Here is a 16,689-nt window from a genome sequence, read left to right on the forward strand (position 1 = left end):
AACAAAATAAAAATGATTGGAACTGACTATCAGAACAGCTCCATGAAAAGCTGCTATGCTTGTTCATGTTCGGAGTTTCTTCTGAAACAAAACCCTCCATTTCTGCTTTACCTAAAGTTGACCCAAAATTCCAAGTGTGCAACACTGGTATGTGCTAGAAATCAGAAAAGTTGCTGTTGGGATATCTACAATACACATTGCCATGTTTTAAGTTTTTCACCTTCCTTCAGGAACTAAAATAAGACAAAGTTGCATGTCAGATTCTTCAGCTTTCTGGAATTGTCTAAGAGTCATTCTAAAAAATATTGCTGCACAGTTCAGGGCTCACACAAGCAGTCTAAGGAACAGGGCTGTAAAAGGTAACACTAATGTGGATATTACAGTAGATATGCAACCGTGATTTGATTTGTTATCCTTCTTCCAAAACCACAGAGGCTCCCTTTTCATTGGACTTGGCACAGTTCCACCTTGAAGGGCTGCCATAGACGCAGAGACAGGAGAGTCTTGCAGGCTAGAGCACTGTGCTATGAGGAACACAGTGTACAGGGGGGAAACCAATGTCCCAGGGGAAGGTGTGCATAGCTGCTCCTTGTTTCTCTACCAGCATCTGTGGGATACCACAAGGGAGGTCTCTGAAGCCACTCTGCACAGTGACTGTGTGGCTGCACCACGATGTCCATGTGCAGAAGGGAGGAATTGCCTCCATCTCAGTCTCCTGCTCTGTCTGACCAGCTTTTGGTCTTGCTGGGTGGGCTGCATTGTGGGCAACAGATTTGCCCCTGTTTGCACCCTGCCAGGAAAGCTACAAAGCGAGTATGTGTGCTGAATGTGCTAGCATAAAAGCATGAAAAGAACACCAAATGCTTTTCTAGTCAAACATTTAAGGGTAAAACATTTAGTGCTTCAGGAACTGAACCTCAGTCTGACATATTACAAGGCAAACCTATCCATATTTAATGGATCATGGTCATGCCTGTTTCTAAGTGCATTGGCACAACCTCAGCCTTTCATTAGCACTTTTGTAAATGTGGCAGAGGAGATTTAAAACCTGAAAAAAAAGAACTGTGCCCTGTCTCTTGATCTGTCTCTGTTTCTTGCATTTAGGAACTCACCTGATTAGTATAAATATGAGCTGTTCACTGTGGAGTCTTTCATCTTTGGTGATGCCTGAGTCCCTTCCTGTTCAGATTTGCTGAGTAGGGCAAAACGAAGATTGCAGCAAAAGCAAAGCTTATTGCTGCTGTTCTCAGAAGGCAACTGCTAAAAGAGGATATAAAGGGAGTTTCATAAGGAAGGAAAATCACCAGCATGTTTAGCTAGAAGAGATTGACCCATTATAACCTTGAGAAGAAAAGCTGAAGTCATTTCAGTAAAGGGAAATATTTCTCTGGCCCGGCATCCCCTTTCAAGTGATGCTTAACTGCCACCCACATCCTGATTTTCCCTATTCGTTTCATCCCTCAGTCATTCTCATCTCCAGAAACACATTTCTTGAATTTTATTTCCCTATTTCAGTCATCTTTCCTGAGGTGAGGTCCCCAGCAAAACCCCAGGAGCACTAGGCCAGATCTGTAGGGACTGGAACTTGCTCTTAGCATCTCTGGCTAAAGCACTTAAACACAACTCCCAGGATGTAGATCCCTTAACTTGTCACTGGTACTGAGCTGCAACAGCAGTGTACCATTACTCTAATTTCCTTCTCAGATTTTCCCCTGGTTGGAGCAGTCTGGTTGTCTTTGCAGCCAGCTGGTGAAATACCCTTACAGTGATTCATAACTACAGCTCCCCCTCTGCTTTCCTTCTCCATCTGTCACTTGTGAGACTCCCTCCTCTCCTCACAGCCTTCCTGAGGAGCTGCCTCTGCTCACGCAAACCCCTCTTTTACTCCTAGACTGTTTGGCAATGAGAAAAATGTCTTTGCATGTGAGGCAGGGTAGGCTGACCTCATTGTAGACAGTCTCTTCAAAGGAGCCTGGAAGATCGAGGCTCTGCCTTTGCAGGGCAGGCTTGGCTGTGGTGTCAGCTCAGGGCAGTTTTTAGGGCAAGAGTGGGGAGTCTTAGCTGAGACAACAGCATTAACAACTTTATTTAGGGAGGGAAGCATGCAAGGAAGGGGGGCTAATTGCCATTCAGCCACACAGAGGTACAGGGACTTATTTCTTTTTCAAAGGGAGCTCTCGGGATTCATTTGTCAGCATGCAGGTGTTTGGTGGGAGGTGATACAGGCAGGTCCTTTCACTACAGATGCTTTGTCAAACACAGCCTCCACACTATGCCAGGCCCCTTCAGTCAGCAGACATTTAAACAAAAATACCCAGCAGCACAACCCATACTGTGAAGCTGCTGTAGTAAATAAGCAGGTGGGGATCGGCTTTTGTGAAAGGCCACGCTGTTCGTTGTTACTTTGTTGTGCTAAATATGGAGAAGCAGAAATGGGGCGCAAGGGAAAGGGAGACAGAGGCAAAGATCGAGGTTGACTGATTTTTCACTGGAGTATAATTTAAGAGGCATATTTAGAAACTCAGCAATACTACTTTGGGGAGAACTTCAACTGTTCCACGCTGCTGTTAACTTGGTATTTCATTCAGCACAACAGCTGTGCACCAGATGCTACACGTTGCAAGAAATATAATTTTCATCTCAACCACTTGCTTTCAGAGTGACACAGCTTTGGTGACTGTGACAAGTGTAATTTCTCTGACAGGCTCCTAGAAAGAAAAGAAAACCATCTGGTTTGAATCGCAACTGCTATGGGTGAGGGACTATTGGGGGTGGCAGGGGAGAAGGAGGGGAAAGGAAACTTTAGGCTGCATGGATTTGGTGAAGAGGGAGAAGACAAACCCCTCAGAAAATGGCGATGTTGCTCGTGCGGTATTGTACTGCCTGGAGTGGTGGCTGGCTTCAGTGTAGTAGCAGAGCTTTGTTTAAAATGGCAGCCTTGCTTTACCAGAGCTGTGTTTCACGTGACTAAAATCAGGAGTAATCTTATGCTTATTTGGGAAGAGTCAGCCAAGAGCCACAGTTTGGCAACTAAACATTTGTGCATCCTGTACCTCATGAAGTGCTCAGCTTTCATCACACTGACATGGAGCAGTGACATTCCTGGCAGCAGGGAGCAATCAGATGGCCTGTGCAGCAGGGCTGTGCCTGCCCAGTGGGCCCTGAGGTGGCTGTAGCTGGGGGCTGATTTAAAGTTCTTCTGTGAAGCAGAGCCCAGTCAGGGCGTGTGTGTACTGTACTGGCTTGTAGTGGCATACAACCCTGCTAGGTAGATCCACACAGTGCAGTGTCACCCCATGACAGGCATCCCTGTCCTGGAAATTCTCCCAGTGTCACCACAGTGCTACATGTAAGGTAGCAAGTGCTGTCCTTCAACAAGCCCTTGTGGCAGTGGATAAGGTCACTGCACCACACCCCGTGTTGAGCACTGATGTGCTCTGTGTTTGCCACTTTCCCACCTCAGGATTCACTGTGCATTGGCTGAGCAGCTCCTAAGCCTACAATGATGGCAGAGCTCGTGCACTCCCAAATCTGTAGAAGGGTGATTGTGTTTTTGATCATCAGATGTGAAGTCACTTAGGAGGTGTGTGTGCACTCATCCCAATGCATCCTTCCTTCAACAGGCAAATCTAGGGAAATTTATGAAGTAAGCATTTGACAGCATCTTAAACCTGGCCATGAAACAACTTTTGGGTCTCTGCTTTGGGCATTATTTTCCCTTTGTGCAATCAGTGTGAGTTGGCAGAATCACTACCCAAATTCCTCTAGCATGAAGAAAGACACTCTCTGAAGGACTCTTACCTGTGTTTGCATGAGCTGTCACAGTTGCTCCACCATCAACTGATTTATCCTTTCTTTCCCCTCATAAGCTCTAAATAAAGGGGCATTTCAAAGGAACCTAGAAGTTCCCAAACACAAGCTGACTGCTGTGGACCATGCCTCACAGTTGACTTCTGCTGGCCTTTCACCTCACTCCTGCTTTGATTCTACATATAAAACATCATCCAGCATGAGAAGTTGTCCCACTGAAATCAGTAAGACAGATTACATAAGGGAGTGTCAACAGGGTTTGTGGTATGCTCTTCTGACCCAAAGAAAATTTCACTGCAAAAAGCTTAGAGTAGAAAAAGACCACAAGTGAGCCAAATTTTCCAAGCTTTCATCACACAGAACAAATAGATTTTCAGTAATGTCTCTGTTTTGGGTTAAAAATCAAATCCCAGCCTTTCTGAAAACTATAGCTAGGCCAATGTCAAAAGAAACTAGAGGTACAGCAATTAGTAGTGCAAGTGAGCTCTCAACCATAAAGATTAAATGGTGGAGGTTAAAGTTGAAGGAAGTCTGCAATTTTTGAATGCTGAAGGTTCTGTAGTTCGTGGTTCCTGATGTATTTATGGTACTTCATCCACTTGTCATTTTTGGTGCCCAACCAGTCTAAAACCAATGAAAAGAAACATATAAGGCATGAGAAATAGAATCAGCATCTGTGTACAACCACACACAGGCATCTAGCCACAAACATCTTAACCTACCTCAGAATGACATCTGTTACATCTACTGCAGCACGTAAACATGATCCATGAATAACACCAGCTATTACTGCAAAATGTGTCTGACACTTGAGATTCCACAGCATTAGGATGACTTACTGCATGAGGATTTAATGGGCTTTTTTTACTTTCCAAGGGAAAGAGAAGCATGATAATAAATAACAAAGAGATGCCACATGCTTTTCAAACTGAGGGAAGGCATAACTGTATTAGTAGAAAGTCGTTACAGTGAATTGGCATTTGGCCTAAATTTCTCTTTGTTTACCATAAACAAAAACAAAGCAACAACAAAAAATCCAAACCTGAAGAACCTAGTAAATCCTTGTATTTGGAAGAGGAATGGTCATAATTTAAAAACAAATTCTCAAACAGAAAAAATGTATTATGAAGCTGTCAATTCCCAGGAAAGGTTTTCTGTTCTCCTGCTTGAACCATCTCATTAATTTAAGTAACCTTGAGATTAAATTAGTGAGAGGGAACAACAAGTCAGCACCACAGCACCAGCTTCCCTCTGTTGGCCATTGAGACTCTTTTAATTCCTCACCCTGCAAGATCTCAGAACCTTGGCTGGTGTCCATGACCACTACCACAACTGAGCCATGACTGATGGAGATGGTGCAGGAGATGGCCATCTAGGTCATGTGATTAAAATTCTCCTGGTGAACTTTAATATTTTTGTTAGCTTTGAACATACAGGTATGTATATTCACTGTGCATCTGCTGCATGCTAACCCAGGTCTGACTAGCAACATGGGAACTTCCCAATTCATTTCTAGGGCTAAAGTCTTCTAAATTTACTTTGTCTGAGTCAGCTCAGACTCAAATTAATGTGGGTGAAACTGGTTTGCATTCTTGTACAGGAAAAAAAGCAAAGCAGACTTTGGCCCTTGGGTCTTAGGAGATGGGAGTTTTGTTTCTGGACTATAGCCATTCTCCAGAGCATCTTGTGGAAAGTGGCCAGCAGCAGATGGCTAGGGAGAAGGAAGAAGAGCTCTGCAGGAGGCATCTGTGGGGTCGTCTGCTGCACTGCACACAGTTGTTTGCAGCTGAATCTCTAAATGCTGAGCATTTGAAGCAAAAGGTTTAATATCCCTTCCAAAATGTTGGTTATTGTAACTTGGCTATTCTTTTTAAGCATTAGCCTGATAAAGTCTTCATCTCATGGCCATCACATACAAGTGGGATCTACAGCTTGACTTCAAGGCTTTGGAGAAAAATCCAAAGATATTTGTCTTCAATACTACCTTGCTTTTATCATGAGATGTGACAGAAGGATCTGACCTGTGTTGTCTTGATCCTTAGTTTTTTTCAGTAGCATATCATACGACCCCATCCTTACCTTTCTCTCCCAAAGTAAACAAATCCAAGTGTTAGATGTTCTTCCCATTTCTTCTGGGCCTTAAATCCTTATTCATATTTCTCAGCACTTTTTAGCCCTTTAGAGGAGTAAGCAACACTGGGCTCTGCAGTTGAACTTGGTTGTAGCATCCTGCAGCAGTGGTTTGTCTCTCTGCTCATTTGTCTCTGTTCACACATCATCTGGGTATTCACATGCTTTCTTCAGACTGCTTTGTAGATTATACTTCAGTTTTTCTTGCCCTCAATTAATTCCTAGAAAGAAATAAGAGGCAGCAGAACAGGCCAGCTTCATAAATCTTTTTCTGATAGCAGCAAGTCATTAGGCCTGTGAGTAAAGTCTCCATCTGTTCCCAAAGAAACCACAGCATTTTCTACACTGTGTCAGCATCTACTATAATATTTCCGCTCTCAGAGATTTCTTGAGTTTTCTCCAAAGGTCCCATATGTCTGCCTCTTCCTTTCTCTCTCCAAAGAAAAGCAAAGAAAATATGCAACATGCAAACAAAAACTAGAGTGGCAGCAGCCCCTTCAGAAAGCTGTGCCCCTGTATCACAGGCCAAAACTGATCCATTTTGGGAAGGAAATCTAAAATAAGAGCAGACTACTACTTTCTACAAAAGAATGCAGTTCAGGAGTAAACAAGGGCAGTATGGCAGCTTCCAGCATTGCTTCTTAACTGTATCTTTGCCCTTTCCAAGCAACAGTTTTGTCCTAGCAATCCACACATTCACATCTACCATGACCTAGATAGATTTCAGTTTATATTTAACCTGATAAGTGTGTGTGGACTCCAGGAGAGCTAAGGGTGACCAAGTGTTCAAAAGCTTGGCTCATGCAAAACTCACCTTAAACCTCCTGTGCATTTTACCTCGGCAGAGATTGAAAGGCTCACAAACCATTATAGATTACTCTGCTTCTTGAACTGTTGCTAATATTATTATGTACTCAGGAGTTTAAATGAGAATTGTTTTGTTGGCTAGGAAACAAAAGGGGAGGGAGGGAGTGTGTTTGAGAAACACATTTGAAACATTTTTGAAAATGCCAACTGGCTTTGCTTTGTTTGGAGCTGGTCAAGCAGAACAGTGGCAGCGAGCAGCTAATCAGTAGCTCCTACTCCCAGAGAACAGCCAGCTCCCTTCACTCTTGGCACCAGCACAGCCCAGCTAAATACCCTGTGTTTGCTTCTTTCCCAGAAGTGAAAGAGTACGAGCCCCCATTCGGCTCCAAAGTGCGAGAACACCCCTGTGTGGAAAGCATGAAGGACAATGTCCTGAGAGACAGAGGGCGACCCGAGATCCCCAGCTCCTGGCTTAACCATCAGGTAAGAGCACCACGCGTGGGCAGTGGGAGCTGCATTGTGCATTTAGCTGCTGCCTGAAGCCTGAGCCTTACCTCAGTGCCCTGCCCAGCAGGCTGCACCTGTCTTTGCATGGAGAGATCTGTCACACATGGAGAAACTCCATCGCAGAGAGGCACTGGTGCTGACGTGGTTCAGACACCACAGTGCTCTGCAGCATGCCTGCCCCAATGCCCTGGTATTCCTGCTGCACACCAGTGTAATCTAAAAGCAATCAAAACACACACATTGGAAGCCTGAGATCCAAAAATCATCCAGAGAGCCACGGAATATTTAGGCCCTTAAAACACACTGTGTGTAGGCTCTGAAAGGGCAAAGAAAACAACTTCACACATGGGCCTCTGTTGCAGGCAGAATGGGAGCTTCAGACAAAATTTATTAGAGAAGCCCTCCTGTTGAGTCATGAGGTACAGAAAGGATCCCTTTGCTTTCTAAACTCCTTCTCAGAGAGGTGTCTAGGTGTGGCTGGGCTCAGTCCTAGCCACAGATTTTGTCAACAGTTTACATTTTAAGGATTACACAGGTGCAATTGAACCATTATACAACTTTGTCCCACATGATTAAGGATGCCAAACTAGTTATAAAAATATAAATTATTTATTATGATAATGACTAGACTAAAAGGTCTTAGAGTTATATACTACACAGTATAGGAGCTGTAACTACTCGTATGGTGTGCACTATGAAGCAATATTGAAGCAATCATATTAAAGCAACTATACTAAAGGTAGCAAAACCAATGATTAACTTAAGATTGATGTCAGCCACCCATGCCAACAAGCTTAGGAAAATCTCTTCCACTCAGCCTCGAGGAGTAACCTTGAGGGCATGGAAGTAACCTTGAGGCATTGGACCCCTCAAGAGGAGGAATCTGTACACTTTCTCCAAGAAGGGTTATGTTAGAAGATGCTATTGTTAAAAAGTTGGACTGGGCTTTCATAATATAAAGCTGACTGACTGTCAGTCAGATGTCTCCAGGCCAGCTCAGTCAGCTCAGCAGCTTTAGATAAGTTATTAATAGTATCACTTGTTTGTTCCTTTGTTGGGCAGTTCACCAGGTCTACCACATTTTCACCTCACTATCAAGATGTTTAACTTTGATTCAGGCTGGTTTCAGCATTATTCAACACCAAAAGCAGCGTGGTGCCCTTCTCCATCCACCACTGGTAGCTTTGCAAACAGGGGACTGTTCAATTTGTTTTACCCCATTTCCAGGGAGACCATCCTACTATATAGGATCTTCAGCAGAGAAAGCAAATCTGAGTACTTTACCATGGAAACCAGTCACAGTTGTATCCCAGCTGTTGACAGGTTAAAGGAAATATGAAATTAGTCTTCAGCAAGCCAGTCTGGTTTTATTCAGGTTGTGCATTAGCAGTCCGTTTCCCTTGCATATCACAAAGTACGTTGTCAGCTTCCTCCATTCACGAGCACCACGGTTGCACTTCCTAGGCAATAGCAGATTTTTCAGTAGATGAAACTGAATGGAAACAAGCCAAACACATGCATTTCTTCACCTTTTCTCTCAATAGTTTTATCAGTAGAGATATTAGAGAAGTGAGGCTTGGTCATTCCACTTCTCAATGAAATAGTGGTCTTTAGTGACAAAAGAAAAGTATCACAATCGTTTACAAAAGCCCAAGCAGCCAAGAATATCATCTACTATTTCCTTCAAGAGCAATGTAACACTCCCTTTTTAATTCCATTTGGGAAGTTAAAATCAGTCTGACAGCTACTTAAAAAAGACCAAGTGAGTGGCTAAAATCAATCATCTTTCCAACCAGGAACACCTGCCACCTGATGACTATGGCAGAATGCAGCCCCTTCCTGGACTGCAGGGACTTGCTCCTTATGTACTCAGCTGTGAGGAGCAGGGCTATCAAGGAGGAGCATTTAATGAGGGAAGAAAGTTGAATTTTGAGGGACACCTGGATATCTAATACTACCAGCACTAAAAGCCCTTGACAGCAAGGCTGAGTGTGCAGAGAGCTGCAGCTTGAGGTGCTGGGGTAGAGCTGTAGGATACACTGTGGATTTCATCCCCTCTGGGTTTATAAAGCAAGTAAAATGATAATGGATTTGAACCTAGATGTCCTGCATTTGACTTCATAAGTTTCTTCCCTATATAAAACCCACACCTTAAACTTCCCCCAGCACAGAGCACCCCACCAACTGGGAGGGCCATGCACTTGTGCTTAAGTGTCACCAGAACGAGCATAGCTGGTCCCAGCAGGGTTTAGCTGAGTCTAAGGAAGAAGATGCCTGATAACATGCTTAGAGGACATTTAATGAAGGTGGATTTAATTCCCTTTGCCTGAATCCCTTCAGCGTTTCACATTGTGCTGTCTAAGATGCAGTGATGCATCAATTTCTGCAGGGCTATGATGGTTTGCAGCAGCTGAGGATCTGCTTTGAACTCCATAGAAGTTGTTCTTACTGTAATGGCTCTTCCATATTCATTTCCTTCCTCTGCAGTTGTGTTTTTGTAATGAACTCATTATTCATCATGATAAAATTCTGGAATGGATTTACATATTACAATTACCCCCACACCCCCCTTAATGAGATTTGTTGCACTATTGATTTCAAGTTAATGTTTAATATTTAATTTAATTTACTGCTTGTAATTTCAATGCCAGCAGAAAACTAATGTTATTTGTATACAGACAGTAACATTCTGCTATTAGCATTGACATCAGTCAACATCACCAATTAGGTAAATTATACAATTAATGCAGTGTTGTGAAATGTTATTTTTTTAAATAAGTTTAAGATAAATCCTACCTAATGGGCTTTTAGTGCCATAAAGCAAAACACAGTTTCCTGGCAAATACTTCATGTTTATAAAATTCATTACAGAGATGCAACTGTTTTTTTGCTCCTGCAAACATTTGCATTGGAATTGAAGGTTAAACAGTTACAGCTGTGAGTGATGTGCTTAAGTGTTCATAGGACTGTGGCCCATATTTGCCCATAGATTTAGGTAGTCTACAAGAAATTAATAAAAAGCTGATGTACAGCTCAATAGTGCTGGCAATCACAATTTTTTTGTTTGAAAAACTGAAGCACTGTTCAGGCTTGCAAGGGCATGGGTTTAACAGGAGGTCAAGTTATCCAAGAATTTTGATCATATTTATTAAACAAAAACCCCTGTTTGATTCTATATCACAAGTCCGAAGCATCATTGTTCTTGTTACAACGTATCAGACCACGTGCCCAGAAATGACAGTTCCAATTACAGTGCTGAAAATATTGTAGTAGGGTTTCTTTAAAACAAAACAAAAAGAAAACAGTGCCCCCATGACAGAAGCAGCAGATCCCATAAAGAACCCCCAGGACACACGTGAAGTAACGCCCAAAATTCGGAGGGCACTGAAGCAGCTCTCTGGGAGAGGCTTTGCTGGTGGCTGGCCCCCTCACGGCTGCTGTCTCTGTGCTCCCTGCAGGGCATCCAGATGGTGTGCGAAACGCTCATCGAGTGCTGGGACCACGACCCCGAGGCCCGGCTGACGGCGCAGTGCGTGGCCGAGCGCTTCAGCGAGCTCAAGCACCACGACAGGCTCTCGGGAAGGAGCTGCTCGGAGGAGAAGATTCCCGAGGACGGCTCCGTGACCACCGCAAAGTAGCGCGTGCCCGAGAGCTCCGGAACGGAGGGAAGTCGCTCCTCGACGTGTTCACCTTGGCAAAGGAAGAAGTGCCTTGACTTGCTTCCTGGAGGACTGAGGCTGTCACTACTCCCTTTAGGCTCCAGCTCTGGAGAGGGAGATGTATTCTGGGAATTACAAGCTGGGGGAGTAGCAGTCATACCCTAGCACTGGCGGCCAGCATCATGTCGTAGGAGGAGCTATATATGGTAGCACTTCCTCAGGAAAAGGATTTGAAAATAGCCAATAACATTATGCACTTTATTAATGCCTGTATATAACTATGAAATTGCTATTTTTATATATATATATACACATATATATATAAAAAATGTGTATGTATGTATGTGTATATATATATATATCTATATATATATAAAGAGCCATGTCCTGGGAAAAGAAAAGTTATTAAAAAAAGGGCTTCCAGGAAATTACCAGTGCATTAGAAATCCCACCCTTTAGGGAAGGAGCCTGGGGAGACTGGTATAGCACCACACCAGCAATTGTGCACTAAGCGTTCTGCCAAAAAATAGGAATAATATGCAATAAGAAGATGACTTTCAAAGCATGACCTGGCTGTTATCCTGCTGTTCACAGTTGCAGGAGCAGTGTCACAGCAGACAGGCCAAGTTGACTTTGCAGTTGTACTTGCATGGTCCTGTCTGCAGCACATTGTGGAAAGTTCAGGAATACCTTTTCCCTCTCATGCTAACCCCAAAGTCCTCAAAGTGTTCCAGAACAGGCATGTGAGGAGGTTTGGTCCTTCCCACATGAGTGTTTTGTTATCAATTTCATTAATGTTGTATGTTTATTGTTTTGAATTTGTGCTGCTTGCAAACAGGTTGCAAAATTTCAGCAGGATCAGTTTTTCCCTCCTCCCATCCCCACCCCCAAACCATACAGAACAGGACAGGGTCAGCAACAATCCAAGCAGATGTTTTCTATTTGCTGTGCATTCTGAGTGTGGGCAGCCCTATTATTTTCCCCCTGTCTTTTACCTTGTTTGTTTTGCTATAAGAACAAACTTTTTTTTTTTCCCTGTACAGTGTGTCTAATTGCTAGGCAAACCACTGTGACTGTTCCATGCTTTCTAAAGAAAGAGGCAACAGCTGTTGCCCTTATTTTTGCAAAAAGACCTTGGAGGTGAGGGAAAGCTCCATAGCAGTAGGTTAATGGCATATCCTGCCCTCAGCATTGCTTGCATTTAGGGCTGCCTCAGCAAGTCAGCAATTCACAGAATGTAAAAAAAAAAAAAAAAAAACCAAAAACAAAGAAGGACTTTCAACAGGATCTTTCAGACTTTGCTTACATTTTTTCAGTTCCCCAAAATGCTTGAGACAGTTGACATCACATTGGACTTACATGTATAACAGCAGTGTGTTTAAGAAGTGCTAAAAAATTTGTCTTTAAGTGTTTTACAGTGGTTTATCCTCTTTTCTCTTCCTCATGGCATGTCAGCAGGCCTTGAAAGTTAGAAATTCAACCAGCACAAAACAGTCACGGACACATGTATCTGGTGTGGCTTATTAAACACCTTTGACAGATAAACATCAGTATTTGTCTCAAAAATGTTGCCATGCAAGTTAATAGCAATCATGCTTATTCAAATAGGAGTTAAGATTTATGACGGCAAATACTTTATTTGAAATGGTTTTGTAAGTGCCTTTTTTTTTTCATTTTAACCAAACTGCTCGGAGATGTTAAAACAAAGTGGGGCAAAACCTCCACACCTACAGTGGAACTTAGCAGATACTATGGCATTTTTGTAGGGGTGGAATGTTGTACATTCACAGGGCCATAGGCAGAGGTAGGAGATGTGGGTGGGGAGTGCATCCAGGCAGGTGGAAGGTCTCGGCCCATTTCTCTTCCTCCATCCACACAGAAGGTCAAGGAATGGCAACCAGTAGTTCCTGACAGTACTGACGTTTTTATGGGGGTTTTTAACACTACATGTAAAGGAAAATTTTTATTCTTTTAAGGAATACTTCACCTGTACATCATGTATGAAATAGGAATGTGAGCAATATATACTCTTGTATATCAAAAGTTTCAAACACTTAACTTGCTTTGTAAACTGTTTTGAGGGGGGTTTTGTCTTGTTTTGTTTTGTATAAATCAAATGTTTATTGGAGCAAATAAAATAACACCAACACAAGTTCGTCTCTGGAGCATCCAGGCTAGGGAGAGGCCTCTTCCTAAAATGAACCCTATCCTAAAATGATTCAAGTCCATTTCTTCCCACTAGGGGCCTGAATGTCATTCTCAGTCTGTACTGCGTGCATGTGTCCTGCTTTGCTAATGACTCCTTCCCCGAGTCTCCACCCTGCCCTTCAGCAGAACAGCACTAGCAGGTGGCCAAACTTGCTGGCCCCTTAGCCCCTGCGCTGTTATACCTTCACTAGTCTTGAAGGGACGGAGAAAAGGCTTACAGCTGGTGCTTTCCTACTTCTGGATTGCTCAGATTTCAGTGTGGATGTGACTCTTCCAGACATGGTTTAATTGTGGATAGGCAGTTTAGGGTTAGTGGTTGGACTCTGTGATCTTAAAGGTCTTTCCAGCCTAATGGATTCTATGGTTCTATGATAAGGCCAGAGTTAGACCTCAGTCATTTTGATGCTGATATTGAAGTGAGCCAGAAGACAGCACACTAAATCTGTGTCACTGAGAAGTGTGTGATTAATGTGCTTGTGCCTTACATCTACTGCTCTCCACAAAGAGCTTTCACCTTTTTAAGGTAATACCCCTCCCATGGAAAGCATGCAGAACACAGATCAAAAAAACAAAAGAGCAAGATACCTCCCTCTGCCCTCTTCAAATTGTCTTGAATGTTACTTGGGTTGAAGCTAAGCCTTTGCACAGGGTGCCATCCACCAGAGTCTGATACCGGCATTTGAGATGCTCCAGACATCACCATTTTTTTCATAGATTATATTTTAGTGCCAAAACCTCCACTGACCCTCATACTTGGCTGCACTGAATATCTCCTTTTGACCCTTCAAGTGTGGATACCTCAAAGAGGCACCCACATCATCTTCGTTCATGAGTCAAGCCAAATCACAGAATAACTGAGGCTGGCAGGGGCATCCGAGTCTGTTCTGTTCTTGTTTGTCACCTGGCCCAGGGTCATCTTCAAAACAGGTACCTTAAATCAGGTTGCTAAAGGCCTTGTGGAATTTTGAGCATGTCAGTGATTTCAGTGCTCTGAACAGAACAGCCCACACAGGCAGTGTCAGGTGCACAAAGGACAGTGGCCACATCTGCTCTAAAACTGGCAAAACGAGGGCTTTGTGGGGAGGCCTTGCCTAGGTGCCCCTCAAGCAGACAGCCACAGGTGAGCAGCTCTTCCTTCAAGCCAGCTGCCCTCTGCCAAGTGCAAGAACAGCTCTCAGCTTCCCAACAGGATGCAAAGGCTCACTGCCCACACCTCTGTGGTTTCCAGCAGTGTTTGCTGAGCCTTGGCAAGCCAAGCATCCCTGTGGCTGGCCCTAGCGTGTGCCAGTGCACTGGTGGCAGTGGCCACCCCTCAGCAGTCCCCACCACTGGCCACATATTGGCAAAGTCCTTCAGGCCCCGACATCCTGTTTATTCTGGCTCAAAGTCTGAGTCCTTTTGGCATAACACAGCAAGCAAGTGTTGCAAATGCCTTTTAAAAATGTAGCAGGCAAATTCCACAGATCTTTTGGTCTTGAAGTACACGATATCCTTGAAATAAAGTATATACTTCTAATTCATTTTTTCAGTTAAGGTTTTCCCCACCTTTCTTGTCCTAAATATTGTATTGTACATCCCACTGTGAGCAGCTCTTAATTAGCATGTCGGTCAGCATTTTATCACCAGGGTGCACAGCAAGGAGGCTCCAGCTGTGCAGTGCAGAAAGCAGTCCTTGGCTTTGCTGCTGAACCTTGCAGTGGTCTCTACTGGATAAGGAAGTTTCCCAGTGCAGCCTGCCTCTGTGCCACCAGGTCACATAATTTCCAGCACAGTGGGGATTTCACCCCCTTCTAGGATATTCCAAATTGCCACTGGAATACACATGAATGATAAAAGAAGGAAAAAATCATGACCCAGCTTCTGAGGAGAAAAAAAAAAAAAAAGAAATAGAAAAGCATTAAGACATCGTTATTCCGAATGCACCTGGAAACAAACTGGCCCACATGTAGAGCACCTGCAGTATTGTCCTCTTGTCAAGCCAGCTGTACTGGGACCCAAGGGCTTCCTGTGCTCCCAGAGGAACATTGATTAATTTGTTTCCCAATCCTTAGTTCTCTCTCTGTCTCCTGCTTGCGGTTTTTTTCGTTTGCTTTTTTTTTTTTTTTTTGGCATTATGTTTTTAATAAAATTCTGCCCGTGGCAGTTTTTCCCTCTGGCCACAAAGAAGATGGAGTGAGTTCAGTTCCAGACTGTCTGCCTGTTCCTGAATGCAGTTTCAGTTTGGCTGCTTTCATGCTGCTTATTACTTGGCAAACACTCCTGCAAGTCGGTGCACACCACGTGTGTGTTGAGAAGGCTCTTGCTGTGGGGGGGATGGCAAAAATTCGAGTCTTAGCCTGGGTCAATGTAAGTGATGCCCCTCATTGCAGGATTTTGGTGCTTTGTTGTTTTTTTTTTTTTTTCTTTCAGATACCTATGTCCTACTTGGTTACATTTCCCAGCATGACCCACAAGACTCAGTTGGCTTGAGCCCATGGTGCCCCAGCCTGGTCATCTGGACCCCATTTCCTTTCCATGTCTTGACCTACTGGCCACTCTCAGCTACTTTTAACCTCTGGGTGCTGAATGGTGCTTCTCATGGGCAGAAAGCTGGAGACAGTCATTGGTTTGTTGAAATACAGCCAAATTGTGAGGCTCCTGAGACAACCATGCCCAGGAAATAGATTTAAAATTCTTGACTAATGAATGCTTTGAGCACCATTTAATCACTTCATGAAGAGGCAAAGGCAAAAGGCAGCTCATAAATTATCTGTTGTGAATTATTTGCTCAGCTGTAATGGTGATAAAACAATCTCTTCAGATAGTTTCATTTAGGTAGCTAAACTCCTAAAAAGATTAGACAGTCACCTGATCAAGTTTGGCATGGTCAAGCCCTCACTGGTAAAATGTCTCTCTCACAAAGACGTTGCCATGTGAAACCAGGGAGAGCAAAGATCCCTGGCATTTCTTCCCAGGCTGACCCTGTCCTGTGTCACAGGGGGGAGCACTCACAGCTGAAAACACTTCTCTTTCTCCTCTGCTGCAGCAAGGATTTTCTGTGGAAAAAAAAAAAAAAAGAAAAAAAAAGCAATTCACCTTGCTCTTTGTTCTTTCATCCATGGCCTCAAGCCCAGGCTGCCGGCAGCCCCTCCCAACCACTCCTCTTCCCCAGCACCTTCAGATGCCCAGCAAGGGCTGCACAGTGACCTCCCTCTCCCCCCGGTTTTGGATCAGGGTGCTGGTCTTCCTCTCACAAAAACTCTCCTCTGTGTTTGTGTTTCAGAAAAAAGACCTGCAGCAGATATTGCATGACCTCCCAAAGGGCACCTCACCTTTGTTGCTGATCAGGCTGGAGCTGTGCCCTTCCTCCTGCACCCCTCTATCCCCCAGCCCCATCTTTACCCCAGCAGAGACTGCCCTGACCACCAGAGTCTGTCCTCCAGAAACAGGCCCTGAGCAAGCAAACCCACTGCATGCACCTGTTCAACACACTGCCCCTTGGCTCTCTTAGGGCAGAAGCCGTACAGAGGAAGCAAAGCCCAAGAGAACCACACATTGGATGTGTTTTTAACAGGCTTGCACAGACATG

The 16,689-nt window shown here is 43.9% G+C and overlaps 1 protein-coding gene and 1 long non-coding RNA gene across 3 annotated transcripts in view; one reads left to right on the forward strand and one right to left on the reverse strand.

Annotated features, from left to right (window-relative positions):
- Positions 1–13,065, forward strand: part of TGFBR2 (transforming growth factor beta receptor 2) — a 61,135-nt gene extending 48,070 nt beyond the window's left edge. For both annotated transcript variants that reach the window (XM_064415223.1, XM_064415230.1), the window contains 2 exons: positions 7,103–7,230; positions 10,713–13,065. In XM_064415223.1, the coding sequence (XP_064271293.1) occupies positions 7,103–7,230; positions 10,713–10,892 (308 nt within the window). In that variant the 3' untranslated portion in view covers positions 10,893–13,065. The remainder of the gene's footprint in view (positions 1–7,102; positions 7,231–10,712) is intronic.
- LOC135297541 (uncharacterized) lies at positions 3,824–6,834 on the reverse strand. Its single transcript, XR_010359503.1, has 3 exons — positions 6,755–6,834; positions 5,890–6,161; positions 3,824–4,434 (listed from the first exon to the last, which is right to left on the reverse strand). It is a non-coding gene; the product is annotated as an uncharacterized LOC135297541 (long non-coding RNA).
- Positions 13,066–16,689: the final 3,624 nt, after the last annotated feature.

Source organism: Passer domesticus, chromosome 1 (genome assembly GCF_036417665.1).
Source record: "Passer domesticus isolate bPasDom1 chromosome 1, bPasDom1.hap1, whole genome shotgun sequence".
NCBI classification, from domain to species: Eukaryota; Metazoa; Chordata; class Aves; order Passeriformes; family Passeridae; genus Passer; species Passer domesticus.